Source organism: Pantherophis guttatus, chromosome 2, assembly GCF_059756535.1.
Source record: "Pantherophis guttatus breed Tessera chromosome 2, ASM5975653v1, whole genome shotgun sequence".
NCBI lineage: Eukaryota > Metazoa > Chordata > Lepidosauria > Squamata > Colubridae > Pantherophis > Pantherophis guttatus.
In genome coordinates, this window is record NC_142064.1 from 44,674,046 (window position 1) to 44,690,271 (window position 16,226).

A 16,226-nucleotide genomic window follows, 5' to 3' on the forward strand; every position below is an offset into this window, starting at 1 on the left:
CTTCCTTGCGGATCCTGGCAGCTGTGTAAACGCGCCAGTAAAGCGTTCCTCGGTGTTTGTAGCAAACCAATATAATTTGGGTCACAATGCGAAGAATTAGACTATTGGTAGGGAGATATTTATACCTCCCTAGAAAATCTTGGGTTTCTTCAGATTTGAGGGTTCTTGTCGTATCCATCTGACAGGGTCCGTTGCCGGGGAAACGCGTCGCGCGAGGGGAAGCACTGGAAAGAAGGGGTCGCCTCCTGCGGCTTATCATGAACAGCCGAAGTGAGCGGCCGGTTCCTTTGCCTCGGACAGTAACCAAGGTAACGGCTGCAGGAAGTTGGTACCCTTCTCCCCCCCCCCACCCCCACCATTGCCTCCCGACGGTGGGCCGGCAGATGATGGACTAGATTCCGTTGGAGCCTTGCTTCAGTCGCTGTGCCATCCTCCCTCCCTCCCTCTTCTGTCCCGCGTCCATCAGCACGTGTGAACTGTGCTCGGAGAGTGGGGAAAAAGCTTTAGGAGAAAAGTTGAAACCAAGCGGTGCTTTCCAGGATTTAAAAGAACATTAAAATCTGGAAAGATGCATTTGGGCCAAGAAATAGGAGCTGGTTCCGTTGGAGCCTTTCTTGCAAATGGTTGGAAAAATAGAAATAAGAATATAAGACTATAAGAAGAAAAGTTCTGGGCAGGTGCAGAGAACTGATTTTTACCACTTCTTAGCAGTTTATGCGCCCCTTTTTCTCCTACCCCAAATGAGAATAATTCCCCCCCCCCTAATTTAGTTCCCTGCAGATACTGGATGATGCTTCAATTCCTATGATTCCCATCTGCAGTTTTCAGCTATGCTTTTGGGGGATTTATGACAGTTCTTGGGGCATCTGAAGCCCATCAGGTTAAGTGATGCATATTAAGGTGAAAAGATGTTCTTGATCAATTAAAGTGCCTTTTAGGGTTGGGTTTTCTCTACAGGGGTGTGTGAGAAGCAAATGTCATAGACATGTATTGTAACTATTTACATTGGTACCCAAGGACATAGGAATGGTATTTAGGTTATGACTCTCCAAGCATGTTATCTTTTTTACAGCATTGTGGTTTGGTGCAGTTACTGGTGTTTTTAGTAGGAATGTACAATAGTGCCTAGGTATCTTCAAAGACAAGTTTGGAGTCCACCTTTCTTGTACTTGAGTTTTTTGATTGGCATGGTTATAGATGTTGTAAAACAAATAAGCATTCTATGTGTTACAAGAGATTCACATATTAAAATATTAACTATATTGCCTGTGCTTGAAGATTTTTAGATTTGTTATATGTGTGTGTGTGCGAATATAGAATTAACTATTCTATATTCTATAGAATAGAATAGTTAATTGTTAACTGTATATATGCATATGGACATACACACACACACATATATAACGTACACATACACATTACACTACACACATATATAGTCAAATGAAGGTGGCAAGCATACCTAATACTCCTGGTTCCTATCTCCCCATTAACACAATTCTGTGAAGTAGGTTGGGCTGTGACAGACTGATTGGCTCAAAGTCACCTACCCAGTTTTCAAGCTTAGGAGCGGTCCAGAATTTAGTCTCCTAGTTTCTAAACCAGCATCTTAACTAATGATCAGATGAAATGTACCTGCTTGAATCTTAGGTCCATTTAATCTGCATCTAAATTTATAGTAGAAAGAACAGTCTTGCCTGACGCTGGTTGTAATCCATCTATTATGTAAAATTCTGATAACAAGCTAAATCTTTTTTAAAATATATTTTATATTCTGACTTTATGCTAGCTTGCTTATTTATTTATTTATTTACCCATCCATCCATCCATCCATCCATCTTCCCAATAAGTCAAATTTGGATGGCTTACAGATTGTAACCTTAACTAGGATATTTGACAGAAATAATTCATAGACTTCCAAAATTTGTACTTTAGAATATCCTAACTGACTGCACTTTTCTATATTGGATTAGACAACCTGTTTTGTTCCAATATTATCCATTCAGTGATGTCCATGTGTAGAGTTTACCTTTATGTTGCTTTAAATATGTTGGCAGTAAAAAATAAAACTTAACAACTTTATCAAACCATGTTATTCCTTCCTGAAAGCAATCTCTGCCTTTATATGAGTAAGCAAGGTTTGTGGCATTTATTATACTGATGGGTCCTTGATATTTTATCAGCTTTCTAAATGTGCTTCCAAAAGTCAGAATTCCATATAAATGCAAAACGTTCTATCTAAAATAATTACTTTGTCATAGGTTTGCTTTTCTTATATTTTGTAGAAGAAAACTAATGCAGTACACTTATAATTTTATTTGAAAAAGAATTTTAATTCAGTTGACCTCTTTCCTATTGAAGGAGACTGGGTTTAGAAAAAAAATAACACACTCAAGTACTTGGTGTTACCTTCATTTTTTAGGAAAGAAGAATTGGTCATTTTACAATCTTCTCAGCATCAATAAAAGTTTTTTGTGCCTCTAGAGGGCAGCACATTACTTTTCTATAAAAGATGATAATAGAACAGGCAAAATTGATCTGGGATTTTGTTAGAAGAAATAATTTTTAAAAATATTGGAAGTTCAAATACTATGCTTTTAAAAAATATCAAATGAGGTTACTGCTGAGAAAAATGCTTTAAATTGACTAATTCAGTTTACACTAAAATGTATTTTGCTTTGTAAAACAATTTGTGTATAATTATATAAATTTATTGTGAGTTTCATATGCTTATTGGAGCACTCCTGCCCTTGTCTTTTTGATGAGCATTGGCTATTGGAACTGTAAAAGATGAAAGTTTTGCACAAACTTAAGAGACACCAGAATAAAAAAATAATCCTTGCAATAACAAAAGAAAAAGCGAAGATTTGAATATTCTTCCATTTAACACTTTTTTCCTTGCTCTTTATCAAGTTATATATAAATTACTCTTCGGGCCTATATTTTGGTTATTTCAGCATATGTTAAAGCAATGCATTTTTGTTCTCAGATTACATGGATGCTTTGAATATTGCTTGATCTATTCTGTGCAGAAAGCTAAGGCCTTCTTATTGATTTTTTTTTTTGCAATGAATGTGACGTATCTGTGAGACTTCTTGCTAAAATCAGTGGCATTTCTGTTCACTTTTTAAAATGTTCAGCAGATTAAAAAATATCAATACAAAACCACTCATCTATGTTTTCTAAATTATACTAATAGAGGTCCTTATAAAATTTGAACAGTTTCAAAGAAAAATGAAATTGTAGATGATACTTGCCATGTCAAAGAAAATTTATTCTTAAACCTGAAACCTTTAAAAGCCTAATAGCTTTTGGACATTGGAGAAGCTGGATTGACTTGCTATGTTTCTGAAAATGTGTCTACATTAGAATAATATACATACATCTTTGTTTCATTATTAAGAATCCTTGCAACTGCCACAGTTTTTAAAATTTGAATTGAATCATATAAAAGAATTACAAATTGATAATGAAAATGTGAAATGTTTTGGATTTTTACTTTTATCCATAGTTAACTAGAGCTTCATTTCTTGACTTAAGAAATATCAAATTACATTTTATTTTATGCCTCGAGAAATCATTGCAAAGGCACAAAATGGAATATATCTTGATGCAGCTAAAAATAAAGAAGTTTCCCCAGGGCCAAATCTATCTCCATACTACTAAACACATTTTAACCATAGGTCAGATAAATAAAGTGTAACCATGGCATTTCAGAAACCCCCCCCCCCTTTTTTTTTTGGTGTATTTTAAGCAAACAAATTAATTACCATTAATCCCTGGGATACGACTGTTCATTTAGCACCCATTCGAAGTTACGAGATAAGCGCTCCCTAGTGTTATGAGTAAATCCCGAAATTATGAATGTTACAGTACCATGGCAGTTGTTTCTCCTTACAAATAACTGCAGAGATCTGCAACATTCACCCCGCCGCTCCCCACAATTCCCTCCCCTTCCCATCCTGCTTTGCCGGACTCAATTACTTTGCAAAGATCTGTCTCCTCTGCCGCTGTTTCTTTGGTTTTGAGTGAGAGTAGAGTAGATGGAAGCTCTTGGGTGCCATAATATTGTGTGAATTCAGGCACCTCTCCTCTTTTGCAGAGACTGGGTGCCTGAACTCTCATGAGATCACGGACCTCAGAAACTTTCATTCTGGGCATGGAAACTATTTGCGGTGCCTTTCTCCTGCTCCTCCCCCCCAACTCCTTTTTGCCATCACTGGAACACTTTTCACCCGTGTCAGCCTGTGTCAGTTCTCTGTCTGGACAAAACTTGTTTGGGCACCTATGGGATGATTGGATATGGAGCGGATGGATCTGTTTCTAAGCGTTCCATAGGTGCCCAAACACTTTTCACCCAAATGGAGAACTGACATGGGCTGGAAGCTTCATTTCGTTGCAAAAGAGGCATTTAAAAATGGAGCAGATGGCTTTTCACTTTTCCTGGTGAAAAGTGTCCCAGTGGTGGCAAAACAGAGTTGGGGGGGAGGAGCAGGAGAAAGACATCGCAAACACTTTTCATACCTAAAATGAAAATTTCTGGGGTTGTGATCTTGTGAGAGTTCAGGCACCCAGTATCTACAAAAGAGCATAGGTGTCTGAATTTATGTGATATTAGTGCACCCAGGATCTTCCATCAATTGTCCTCTCCCTCAAAGGCATAGAAACCCCAGCACAGAGGTTGGTGGCCCAGCAGACTAAAGCACTGTTAAATAACACCAGCTGCCTGCAATTACTGCAAATTCAAATCTCACCAGGCTCAAAGTTGACTTAGCCTTCCATCCTTTCGAGGTAGGTAAAATGAGGACCCGGTTTGTGGGGGCAATAAGCTGACTTTGTATAAAAAAGAACACCGCTTGGGGGTAGGGGGCGAAAGCCCTACTAAGCAGGTATATACAGAAGTATGAAGGCTATTGCTTAACGCATTGTAAGCCGCCCTGAGTCTCTGGAAAAGGGCGGCATATAAATCGAACCAATAAATAAATAAATAAACAATAAATAAATAAATAATTTGAAGTCTGGAGAATTAAAAAATTATAAAAACTATTAATGGTTGTGTTATTCCATCTTGCCTGCTTTTTAAATTGCCTTTTTTTCTTAATGTCTGCTTGTGTAAATTCATTTTTTTTTTGTGCTATAGGTTGGAAAGCCCAAACCGAAGGACCCTGCAAGCAATCATCTGCCTCTGTGTTCGGTATATCATGATAATTGGCTGCTTAGAGAAGATGAGCACAACAATGAACATTACATCCTCTATAAGAACCTGAATGACTACAAGGTTAAAAAACATATTGTATTTAATTGTGTACAGAGTTTAAAAGGGATTACAATAAGACTTGCTATACAAGCAAGTTACTGTGCTGTTTTTATATTGAACATAGGAACTGACATCTTTATTTTTCATGCTTGGAACTTTCTACTTCTAAATACATTATTTTAGCACTATTTGAGATAAGCGTAAAATAGTCAGACCATTGCAATTATTCAGAAATCCACCTGATTGCACAAGTAATAGAGTTGTTGTTTTTTAAAACAAGAAAATATATGTGCTCTCTGAAGAATCTGAATTTAGAAGCTGCCTTTAACATTAAAAAGCAGCTATTTCTTCATTTCTTTTTATCTTTTTAATACTTTGAAATATCAGTTGATGGGTTACAGTACAAATATAAAATTGCAATAAATTAATTTCAATTTTTAAAATGGGAGAGCCAATTTGGCATAGTGATAAAAGCATCAGGCTAGCAACCTGGAGACTGTGAGTTCTAGTCCCAGTCAAGCACAAAGCCAGCTGGATGACCTTGTGCCAATTACTGTCTCTCAACCCTGCAAAGGAGGCAATGGCAAACAATTTCTGAAAAGCCTTGCCAGGCAATCTTTGAGAATTGGATGCAATTAAACAAAAGGAGAACAGGAGAAAAACAGTAAAAATTATAGCTAAAAATTCTTATAAACATGTATTGTAAGGCTTTTTAAAAAGAAAAAGAACAAGATTCTTTTAATAAGAGTCATTCCCTCAATTTGACAGAGTTTTGGATTCAAAAACACCAAAACAGCATATTTATTCCTGTCATGTGTAACTCTGCAAAGAATGATGGATGATCTGCTTCTTGTACTTGTGACCTCCTAAATAAACTTGTCGGTCTTATCTTTCATTTAAATTTATATCAGTCCATTATCAAACGAGCAGTGGAGTAGCTAGGGCTTGATGATTTTACAGAGTAATATATTTGCATGTCATCAGGATAGCCTGATGATGCCCCTCTGATTTCCTGTAGATATTAAAAAGTACTGAATACAGAATTGGAGACCATGGAATAGCTACTGTTTCATGTATTATCTAAGTAAACACTTTCTGAATCTATCTGAAAAGATGGAATCGAACACAGCAAAAAAAGTCTAGAAATTATGTTAGCAAAAGATGTTGAAAGGTGAAGAAAAAAAACAGATTCTTTATACCTAACCAGTCTTAACTCTCTAGCTCACTTTGAAGTTAATTTTAAATTGATCATGATAATCTATGTCATTTGAGATAGTGAGCATTTTTCAATAATTTTATCCAACTATGGGAAGTTAGACATTTGTCTACTTGCCTGAGGTCTAAGAATTGCCTTTGTCAAAGAAGAAAGCATCCTATAATTTCTGAGGGAATAATTTATGATATTAAATAAGGTTTCTCTAATAAGCATCTTGCTAGGAATTGCAAATTATATTTAACAAGCATCAAGAAGACAAATGACTTCCAATAGTGTATTCCTATTTTTGAGTATTTCTTTTTGATGAAATATGCTTGCTTATGATTGTACTTCAAGATGATGTTATAATTCAGTGTGCCTAGATTTGTGAAACATTAGAGACTGAAGAAAAATTAAAAGTTTTATAAATAGAGTTCTGTTTTTATCAGTTTTAATTTATACTTCTTTGGGGTTTGTTTTTTTAGAAACTGCAAGAAGAAAATATAAAAATAAAGAATGAATTGGAAGATGTAAGGTACTGCTACATATTGGCTGTATATAAATCAAAACTGATTTGATATATTGAAAACTGTAGATGTTGAAATTAGGTAGAAGATTCTGAGATCAACAGAATGAAATTGTAAGGTTGCCTAGTTTGAACTAGGCTTTATTTACACAAGATACTTAAAAAGACTGATAAGAATCTTTACTACACATTAGAATGAAGCTGTTTAAAGAGTATGAGGATGTTCTCTATCAACATGGGGATGCAGTTCATTCTTAATAATCATTGCAATTTAATCTGGTGCAGTTTTTTTTCTGTCTTTCCCGTAGCTAAACAAATGTCTAGTAATTCTCAAAACTGATAATTAAATAGCAATTAATTGTTGATGTAATTGGCATTTCTGCTTGGAGAATGTCTAACACTCAGCATATATCCTACAGAACTTCAATTCTCCAGTTCTAAGACAAAGCTGATACAATCTCCTTGAACCTTCAAACTTATCTTCCGTATGGAGCTTATGTCTTTCCTAGAAAGACAGGACGTTTACTTCCACTAGGAAACAATAGTGGACTAGCAGTCTTTTTGAAAAATCTAGGTTCCACAAGACAATAACTTATTTTTGGTACAATAAAAGGTAGACAATTTTCAGAAAAAAAGTAGTAGAATGATCAACTCAAAGGAGACCCAACAATAAACATGTACTATAACTACAATTTTTGGATCAATTTTAATGGATGTGTTAAAAGTGATGCTTTTTACGTTACTTTTAACATATCAAAATTGATCCAAAAAATCTAATTATAGTACTAAAGTACTAAAGGTCAGTACAGCCTTATGTGAGCTTTGAAATTATTTTAAAAAAGGTATTTTATATTTTAGAAGCCAATATGAACAGCTTATAGAAGAAGGAAAGAACAAATGTTTTGATGAAAGACGGGTCAGTTTTTTAAAGGCTCAAGCACTACAGCTGGAAAGGCAGGTAATACTATATATACCTTTGTGAAACACCTGCATTTAATTTTAGATAAAATATTTGAAAGCTGCCAATGTTTAGGAATATAAAAAGCACTTTTCTGAAATTGTGTTATGAATTATCTAAATAGAGGTAGATAAAATATTATAATCTCAGCATATTCTAATCATGGAATGAGTGTTTGGAGAATTCTAAACTCTGAACAAAAGGCACATTCTCAGACTATTCTGATCTTGGAGCAAAGCTTAATTTTGTATTCCACATCTTCTAAGTGCTGCTGCTGAGCTTTTTAATACCTCATCCTCAGCATTTCTTCCAACTAACCAGTACAACAGCAGGGCTGTGTTGGGTCATTGTTGTTATAAATTTACATTGAATGTAGTGAGGTTCTGGATGTTGAGGGAAGCAAAGCAATTAAACACATGATAAAACAACTATATGGAAATCTGTAACCAAGCTGCTACTTTTTAAAAACAGTTCTTATGGGGAAAATAAGCATTTATATGGATCTATGGATGGATAGTATGTACGTATAAGATATGAAATATAAATAAGTAAATAAATAAACGTGTTAAGCTATGCTTTATGCAGAGGGTGTTTGTATGTACTACAGGCGTCAATAGTGGCAGGCCCTCCCGACCCCTTGAGGTACCTCCACATAGTCATTTAACGACTTACACGGTTGTTTAACTATTGCGATGGGGAGAGCTAGAACTGCAGTCATTGAGCAAAGCAGTCATGTGGGCACCTCACTCAATAAGTTTTTTAAGAATAGAATAAAATAGAATTCTTTATTGGCCAAGTGTGATTGGACACACAAGGAATTTGTCTTGTGAATTTGCCTTCAATGACTTACAATCAAAATTCCCAGCTCAATTATGATTATAAATCAAGGATTATGTGTAATGTACGAAGTATAAAAATGCCTTGTTAATGCTATTGCGATTGTATAAATGCAAAAACTATTACAGTAGCTCAGTGTTGATCTTTGGTGTATATGCACTCTGTATGCACCAGTGCCCTGTGACTGTGCCAAATTTTAGCATGTATTTAAAAATGCCCACTGTGCCAGCAACAGCCACCCTAGCTAGGGAACTGGGGAAGTAAAGTCTGGACATGTGGAAGGATCTAGCGCTGAAGATAGCAATAGCACTTAGACTTATATACCACTTCATAATGCTTTATAGCCATCTTTAAGTGGTTTACAGATATTCAATCTGGGTCATTATTTTACCAAACTCGGAAGGATGGAAGGCTGAGTCCACCTTGAGCCGTTCAGAATCGAACTCCTGGAGTGAGCAGTGAGTTAGCCTGCAGCTCTGCATTCTAACCACTGCGTCACCACAGATAGTTTTTATTCTTGAGATTGTATGACCGATACAGCACTGTGCCCATTTAAACCTCATGTTTTTCTTCTATTCACAGATGTCACAAGGGAATGTTCTTTTCAGTTTCTTACAGAAAAAAAAAATGTTTGCTCAGAGACAAGAAAGCAGAAATGCTTTTAGGGATGATTCTCTGTATGTTTTTTATTTCCCTTTCAGGTGGTGCTGCTTACAGAAGGATTAAATTCTCGAGCTGTTCTTATGTTGGAGTTAAACACATCTTTAGAAGCTCTCATTGACAAGGTTAGGTAAGCAGTGGAAAGACACTATATATATCACCACTATTTGAAATGAAGTAGATATGAAAGTGCTTGTCATAGGCTTATGTATATTAAACATTAAAAGAAGGGGAAAGGTCCCTTTTAAAGAAGTAGACATACATGTTTATCTTAGTAGGTAGAAAATAAACACAGTAGGTAACCTATTATTACAGAGGTTCATATATTTTATGTAGTGTCCTAAAACAGAGAGGACTAATGGAATCAATTCATCATTTATTTAGTATTTTGCTGATATGTGTTCTCACTTCTCGCATGTGTCAGGTTACCAGTTCAGGGCCTAGCAATAAATCATAAATTCACTAACATTACACAACTAAGCTTGACCCCTAGCTTGACTTGGCTAAACACTTTCAGACATGGCTCAGATAGATTGGGAATTTTTAGTGCAAACAAGAATGAAGCCATGCACAAGAACTGATTATCCACTGTAAATGTAAAGTTGTATAAAGACTTTCCTAAATAATTTTTCAGCTATTACCGGTAATAGTTTTTAAATTAAGCATAGATTTGCAAGAAACAAAATAGAATGCTAATGATCATGCAATTCATTCCTTGCAGGCTGGTTTTAGACACTGGTTCCATGTGTAAGATTTGTGTTTTGTTTGGGGAACGAGAACTTAACTAAGTTTTTCTTCTAATACTCTTCTCATCTTGATTGCTCTCCTAACCTGCTACCGTATATGTCCATGATGGCAAATCTATGGCACGTGTGCCACAGGTGGCACGTGGAGCCATATCTGTGGGCATGCAAGAATTGCCCTAGCTCACCTCTGGTGTGCATGCGCATGCCGGCCAGCTGATTTTTGGGCCTTCCAGTCCCACCAGAAGTTGGGATACGGGCCGTTTCTGGCCTCCAGAGGGCCTCGGGGGGCGGGGAGGTGAAGGCCATTTTTGCCCTCCCCAGGTAACTAGAAAGCTTCTGGAGCCAGGGGAGGGTGGAAAACGGGCCTACCAGGGCCACTGTACTATCATGTACCAACAGCAGGGGTTGCACCGGGGGGGGGGTGTCATGTGCGCATGCATGGGGAGTGGGGTGCATTGAATTACGGGTGTGGGCACGCATATGTGCTCCCCCCTGTGCTCCTCCCCACTTTTGGCATGTGACGGCAAAAAGGTTAGCCATCACTGGTATATGTCCTTCCTAAAATAAAATGCTCAGAAATGGATACAAAGTATGATTTGATGAATACAGGATAAAGGAAGAATTTTTCTTGACCTTGACACTGTATTGCTGCTGATGAAGTCTGAGATTGCACTTGGTTTTTTGCAGTTTGTGGTTCATGGTCATCTGTTTAACCCTTTGTTCATTATTATACTTTTAGTAGGTTATTGTATTTATCCGTTTATCTAAGTAGAAATGGAATCCAGCCCTTAGAATGTTCCCATCAAAGATGTTTATCTGCCATTTACCATCTTGTGAAATAATTTTTAAATTCATTGGTTGGATTCATAAACTATTAGTTAACTTTGGTCATAATAAACAATAGCTATGCCTCAGGCAGTGTATGAACCATTAATTATGATTCAGAAAATAGTTATGGAGCTTTACATATTTGGTTTGTAGAAGCAGTTAGAAAAAAACCCTTCTTGCCTCTTCTGTTTTGAATATATTTACTCAACTATTAGATGAAATGTATAACATGCTTATTATTAATAAGAATAAATAATAATATGCAATTGTTTATCTGATTTACTGTGGGTGCAGAACATATACTAACACTGCAGAGGGGAATGGGGATGTTGAAAAGGGCATTAACTGGTAATCAAAAGAAATGAGTAAGCTTATGTGAGAGAAGATAATTCATAAGATAAATGTCAATGTTGCCCTGGCTACATCAGAAACTGTTTCAAGAAAGTTAATGGAAAAGAGAAAGGAAAAGAGAAAGAAGAATTCAGTTTTAGGCTGTGATGTGATACAATGAATTGCTTTATAAAATAAAAAATATTCACAGCCCTGCTTGCTGTTTAGTAAATTTCATTTATTTTCAAACTCATTTCGGTTTGGTATGAGTTTTGAGAAAAATATTGACCTTTCTGGGATATAGTGATTTATTTCTGGGTTGACAGGTATAGATCACTGTTTATGGAAATGTGTTTGTGGACTGAAATTTGATAAGTTCTTGTTTTCTGAAATGCCTTTACCTTTGGACCAGGATAATTTGCATTGAGCTGTAAAATGAAAATTAGTAACGCCAATATAGACATTCTCTGTCAGTATAGACATTCTCTTCAAAGCTCTTGGGTTCCATGGTTAAACTCTTCAGACATTGAAGTCTATTGTTGCTATTGTAAGCTCTGTCAGGATCACCAGATCAAGAAGCAGACATTGCAGAATTCCAAGAATGCTACTTTATTGTTGTAGAATATAATAACAGAAATGAAAGCTTGTGCAAATTTCTCTCTGTTTCATCTCAATGTTAAACAAAATCAAGATGGGGTTATTTTGAGTTCCCTTCTCACACTCCCTTCAATTAATGTGTAATCTCTTGTCCAAGTCCTTCTCTAGCTAGTTAGTATATTTTTCACTAGATGGTTGGAAAACATGCCTATTATTTAAAAAGAACATACTGATTATTACAGTGAATCAAAGAGAAGTTTAAATGGTGTGTTTTCAAATATGTTTTCATAATCTGTATTTGTGTTGGTTTTACTCTGGTAACATATACGTGGAACTTTCAACTGTTTTTAATGAATAACTTCATTATTGCAAAATCAACTTTTAATAAAAACATTGTATTTAATCTCTGAAATTTTAGAAGTGACGTACAGGTTTATGCTATCTAACTATGAAAAATATGACATGAAAATGAATTAAGCGGTCCTTAGGAGTTCTAATGCAATACAAATATTTACAGTTCTTTCCTTAGCACAGAAGGAACTGCATCAAAAGTAATCATTCCACATCCAGAACTTCTTCAAATAGTTGAGATGTGCCAGGCAATGAGGTATAAACTGCAGAGAAATCAGCAGGTGAGTTTTGATAGCATGAGGGATCTATCTATATGAAGAATTATTTTCAGTTAATGGACCAGGACCATCTGTTAGGTTTGTCAAAAAAAGTCAAGATGGTGGTTGAGTTTGTGTGATCAAAGCCCTCACCCTTTTTTATATATGTGCAACACATTGTATTGGTGTAAAAAGAAGTCATATCTTCACCCATGCAGTCAAGGCTGCCATTTGACTTTACTCCGCTGATTAAAAGGTTATGAATAAGACAACTAGAAAAATATATGGAAAAGTTACATATTTTAACTACAAATAACTATTTTGCTTTTTCAGAAGTTTAAAAATGTTCATACTGTGTAAGAATGCAGATTTTATTCACGCTGGGAGAAATTTCCTATTACTGTACTGTATAACTTGATCAGTTCATAAACCTTTGCCAAAGCTGTGGTATCCAGCTGTCATAGTAATGGTTTGTCTATGGTTCATTGTCATCTCGTCAGGGATCTGAGAAACACATTTTCATGAAATCTATGTGGATACTTCTGCCCAAAGTGAAAGCCCTAGCTAAGCTATAGAAGATGTAAATGCCAATGTAGATACTAGTGACAGTGTAAAATATCAAGAGACATTTTTCTGGGCTTGCACTGCTGGCTGCAAACAAAAAAGATACAAAGAGGAATATCTCCCATAGTTCAGTAATATGTGAACTCAGGGAGAAGTATTGAAAGAAAAAAGTCATTTTTACCAATATCTTAAGATGGTGGGACGTGGTGGTCCAGTGGCTAAGATGCTGAGCTTATCAATTGAAAGGTCGGAGTTCAGTGGTTCAAATCCCTAGTGCCGCGTAATGGGATGAGCTCCGGTTACTTGTCCCAGCTTCTGCTAACCTAACAGTTCGAAAGCACATAAAAAATGCAAGTTGAAAAATAGGGACCACCTTTGGTGGGAAGGTAACAGCCTTTGGCATTTAGTCATGCCGGCCACATGATCATGGAGACATCTTTGGACAGCGCTGGCTCTTCGGCTTTGAAACGGAGATGAGCACCACCCCTTAGAGTAGGGAACGAGTATGTGTGAGAGTATGTGTGAGAGGAATCTTTACCTTTATCTAAGATGGCACCAATAAACATAACTATAGGCTTAATACAGACTGAAACCAGGAATCCAATAAACAAGCAACAAATCCAAGTGATTAATATTGGATATTAATCTTGCCACAACATACAGCATTGTCAGGTTATGTGTAGCAGTGCTCAAAATCCAGATGATGACTTTGGGCTTGTGCTTGGAAATCAACATTATAAACTAGGCTTGTGTGCACCTAGCTTGCCATATCAGGGCGTTTTAAAACCTAATAGTCTCTCATATACAGTACAGAGAACTGTTTATGTTCCATTATAGCCTTACATAGCTCTCGTGCTGTAATCTTGTGTTTTGCTGAGCCTTTGGTGGTGAATGTGTGTAGCAAAGTAGACAACTAGGGTTGTTGTAGAGTCTGGATTCCATGTTAACATCACCAACTAATGCATCAGCAGATTTCATTTTCAACTCTATATTGTTAGGATAGAGAACACACTAGTTAATATGACTTCTCATCAATGCAGCAGTAGTGTTGATTCCTACACTAAAACTGATCATTCAAAACTAATTTGCTGCATATTGAGAAATACACAGTTGCATATAGTGTTTCTTATTCAAGCAGTGAATGGCATATTAAAGAAGGGGTTCAGGTGTAAGAATTAGATGTTTAGATTGCCTTGGTGCCATCATCATTAGTAAGTCTTTATGTATTGGCAACTATTATAAAAGATCTAGCATTAAACATTTCTATATTTTGTAACTTTTTCTGTCTCCCCATGTATTCAAATACTTGGGAGTTTTGGAATTATTGTAGTATTTGTTCTTAAAATAAATAAATTGCAGTATTTTTTGCTGATTTGACACATTTTAAAATTCTAAATAATTGAACTATACGAATGGGAAATCAGTGACCAACTGCAGTACAAAATGAACCGGCAGGCAATGACATGTAATGTGAAACCATGCTGTGATGTACAGAAATAATCTGAATATTTGTTCTTGCCTTTTTTTTCTCTTTGTTTCTGTCCAAGACTGAAAAGGAATGTATGTTTGTTTGTTTGTAGAATCGAACGTGATCAAGGGAGTCTTTACCTTTTATGTTCAATTTATGTTTTGAACATCTAAAGAATAAAGCTGTGTATAAAATATAAATAGTAATAAAAGAGAAAAAACATGATGGCTTTCAAAATTTCATGTGATTGCCCTTAAAAGTCAAGCACTCGAAGCTGGCATTGGAGCTGATAAAAAAACCCTTGATCTCTGAATTTGGGAGGGAGATTTAATGTTGCAATCCATAAAATAATGGATTGTAAAACTAATAAAGAATCGGTACAAATAAACAAATAAGAATAAATAAAGTGACTTTTTTGCCCCTCCCAACAGCACAAATATCAGGCAAATTGAAAAGCATTTATTAAAATGGTGTGTATTTGTGTGTGTGTGTGTGTGTGTGTGTGTGTATCAAGTCTTTATATAGGATTTAAAAAATACTAAATTCAGTATATGTGATGCATCAGAAAGCAGTCAATCAAACAATAAAACTCATTAATTAGACATGAGAATCGAACAATAGAAAACAGTGATCCTAGATAACATTCCACAAAGGGCAAATGTATTGCGTCATCTTTTCCAGTTGAGTTTGCATCTTTCTTAATATTTGCAAGTGTATCCAAGGACTTCCAGAATATGCTCCCTATTATTTAGTTTCTGGGAAAGCTAATTCTTGCACATAAAAGGGAAAAAAACAGTTTGGGATAAAAAGAAAACATGATTTCCTGAACTAATATTCCCTTTATTAAAAAGCTAATAATGAAGCAGAAAATTCTAGGGAACAATTTAGGTCTGCTTCAGATTGATTACTTTGAAATGGGCGTAATTAGAAGTTAATAAGAAATTAGATAAGTGAAAGTGGTTAATTGGTAAACCTCTGTTAGAATAATTGCTTTTGGTGTTTTGATTAAAGAATCTAGATGCAAATTTAACTTTAATTTTTTTTACATTAATAGAGTAAAGCATTTTGATAATTAAAAGAAGGGAATTTTCTTAGAGCCTGTGCATATTTATAAACTTAAAATTTAAGTTTTAAATTTAATTTAATTTAATTCAACCAGTCTAAATTATCATAATTTATTTATTTAATTCAGCTTGTTTTAAAATATCCTACTATGGTATGTGTTTCTTTCAGATTTCTGATCTGTCAAAACTTGCATTGCCTTGGACACCTGGAGGGAATCTTGTTGTCCAGCCGATAACCCTTTTGGATGTTTGTTATGGCAAAATAGAAAATTTAAATCTTAGATACGTGGTAAGGCTTTAATAATATGAAAGTCATTATTTTTAGTTGCTTCCTAGTTTTTGCATTATGTAAATGTCCTTTTATTCTTTTCAACCAATAAAATGTTGGAAAGGAACAGTGTGAAGAAGCTCAGGACTCTATCCATCTGTCTGTCTATCAGCAGAATAACTCTAGAAATAGCACGGATTTGGCAAAGCAGAAGTTGACAAAAGAAGGAACAGTGTTGAAATAAGCTGGATCGTCCAGGAAGCTGTGGAGAAAAAGATTTTAGAATTTGTTTTTTAACCAGTGCCACATATCAGAGAAAA

The 16,226-nt window shown here is 35.6% G+C and overlaps 1 protein-coding gene across 2 annotated transcripts in view; it reads left to right on the plus strand.

The window, feature by feature from the left end:
- The first annotated feature begins 4 nt into the window (after nucleotides 1-4).
- LOC117679090 (uncharacterized) overlaps nucleotides 5-16,226 on the plus strand; it is a 43,090-nt gene continuing 26,868 nt past the window's right edge. Inside the window, exons 1-7 of one of the 2 annotated variants that reach the window (XM_034440731.3) lie at nucleotides 5-308; nucleotides 5,141-5,278; nucleotides 6,938-6,987; nucleotides 7,837-7,936; nucleotides 9,475-9,563; nucleotides 12,452-12,566; nucleotides 15,808-15,927. In XM_034440731.3, coding sequence (XP_034296622.2) covers nucleotides 258-308; nucleotides 5,141-5,278; nucleotides 6,938-6,987; nucleotides 7,837-7,936; nucleotides 9,475-9,563; nucleotides 12,452-12,566; nucleotides 15,808-15,927 — 663 coding nt within the window. In that variant the 5' untranslated portion in view covers nucleotides 5-257. Of the gene's footprint in view, nucleotides 901-5,140; nucleotides 5,279-6,937; nucleotides 6,988-7,836; nucleotides 7,937-9,474; nucleotides 9,564-12,451; nucleotides 12,567-15,807; nucleotides 15,928-16,226 lie in introns of both variants that reach the window. The other variant, XM_034440733.3, reaches the window with a different exon arrangement.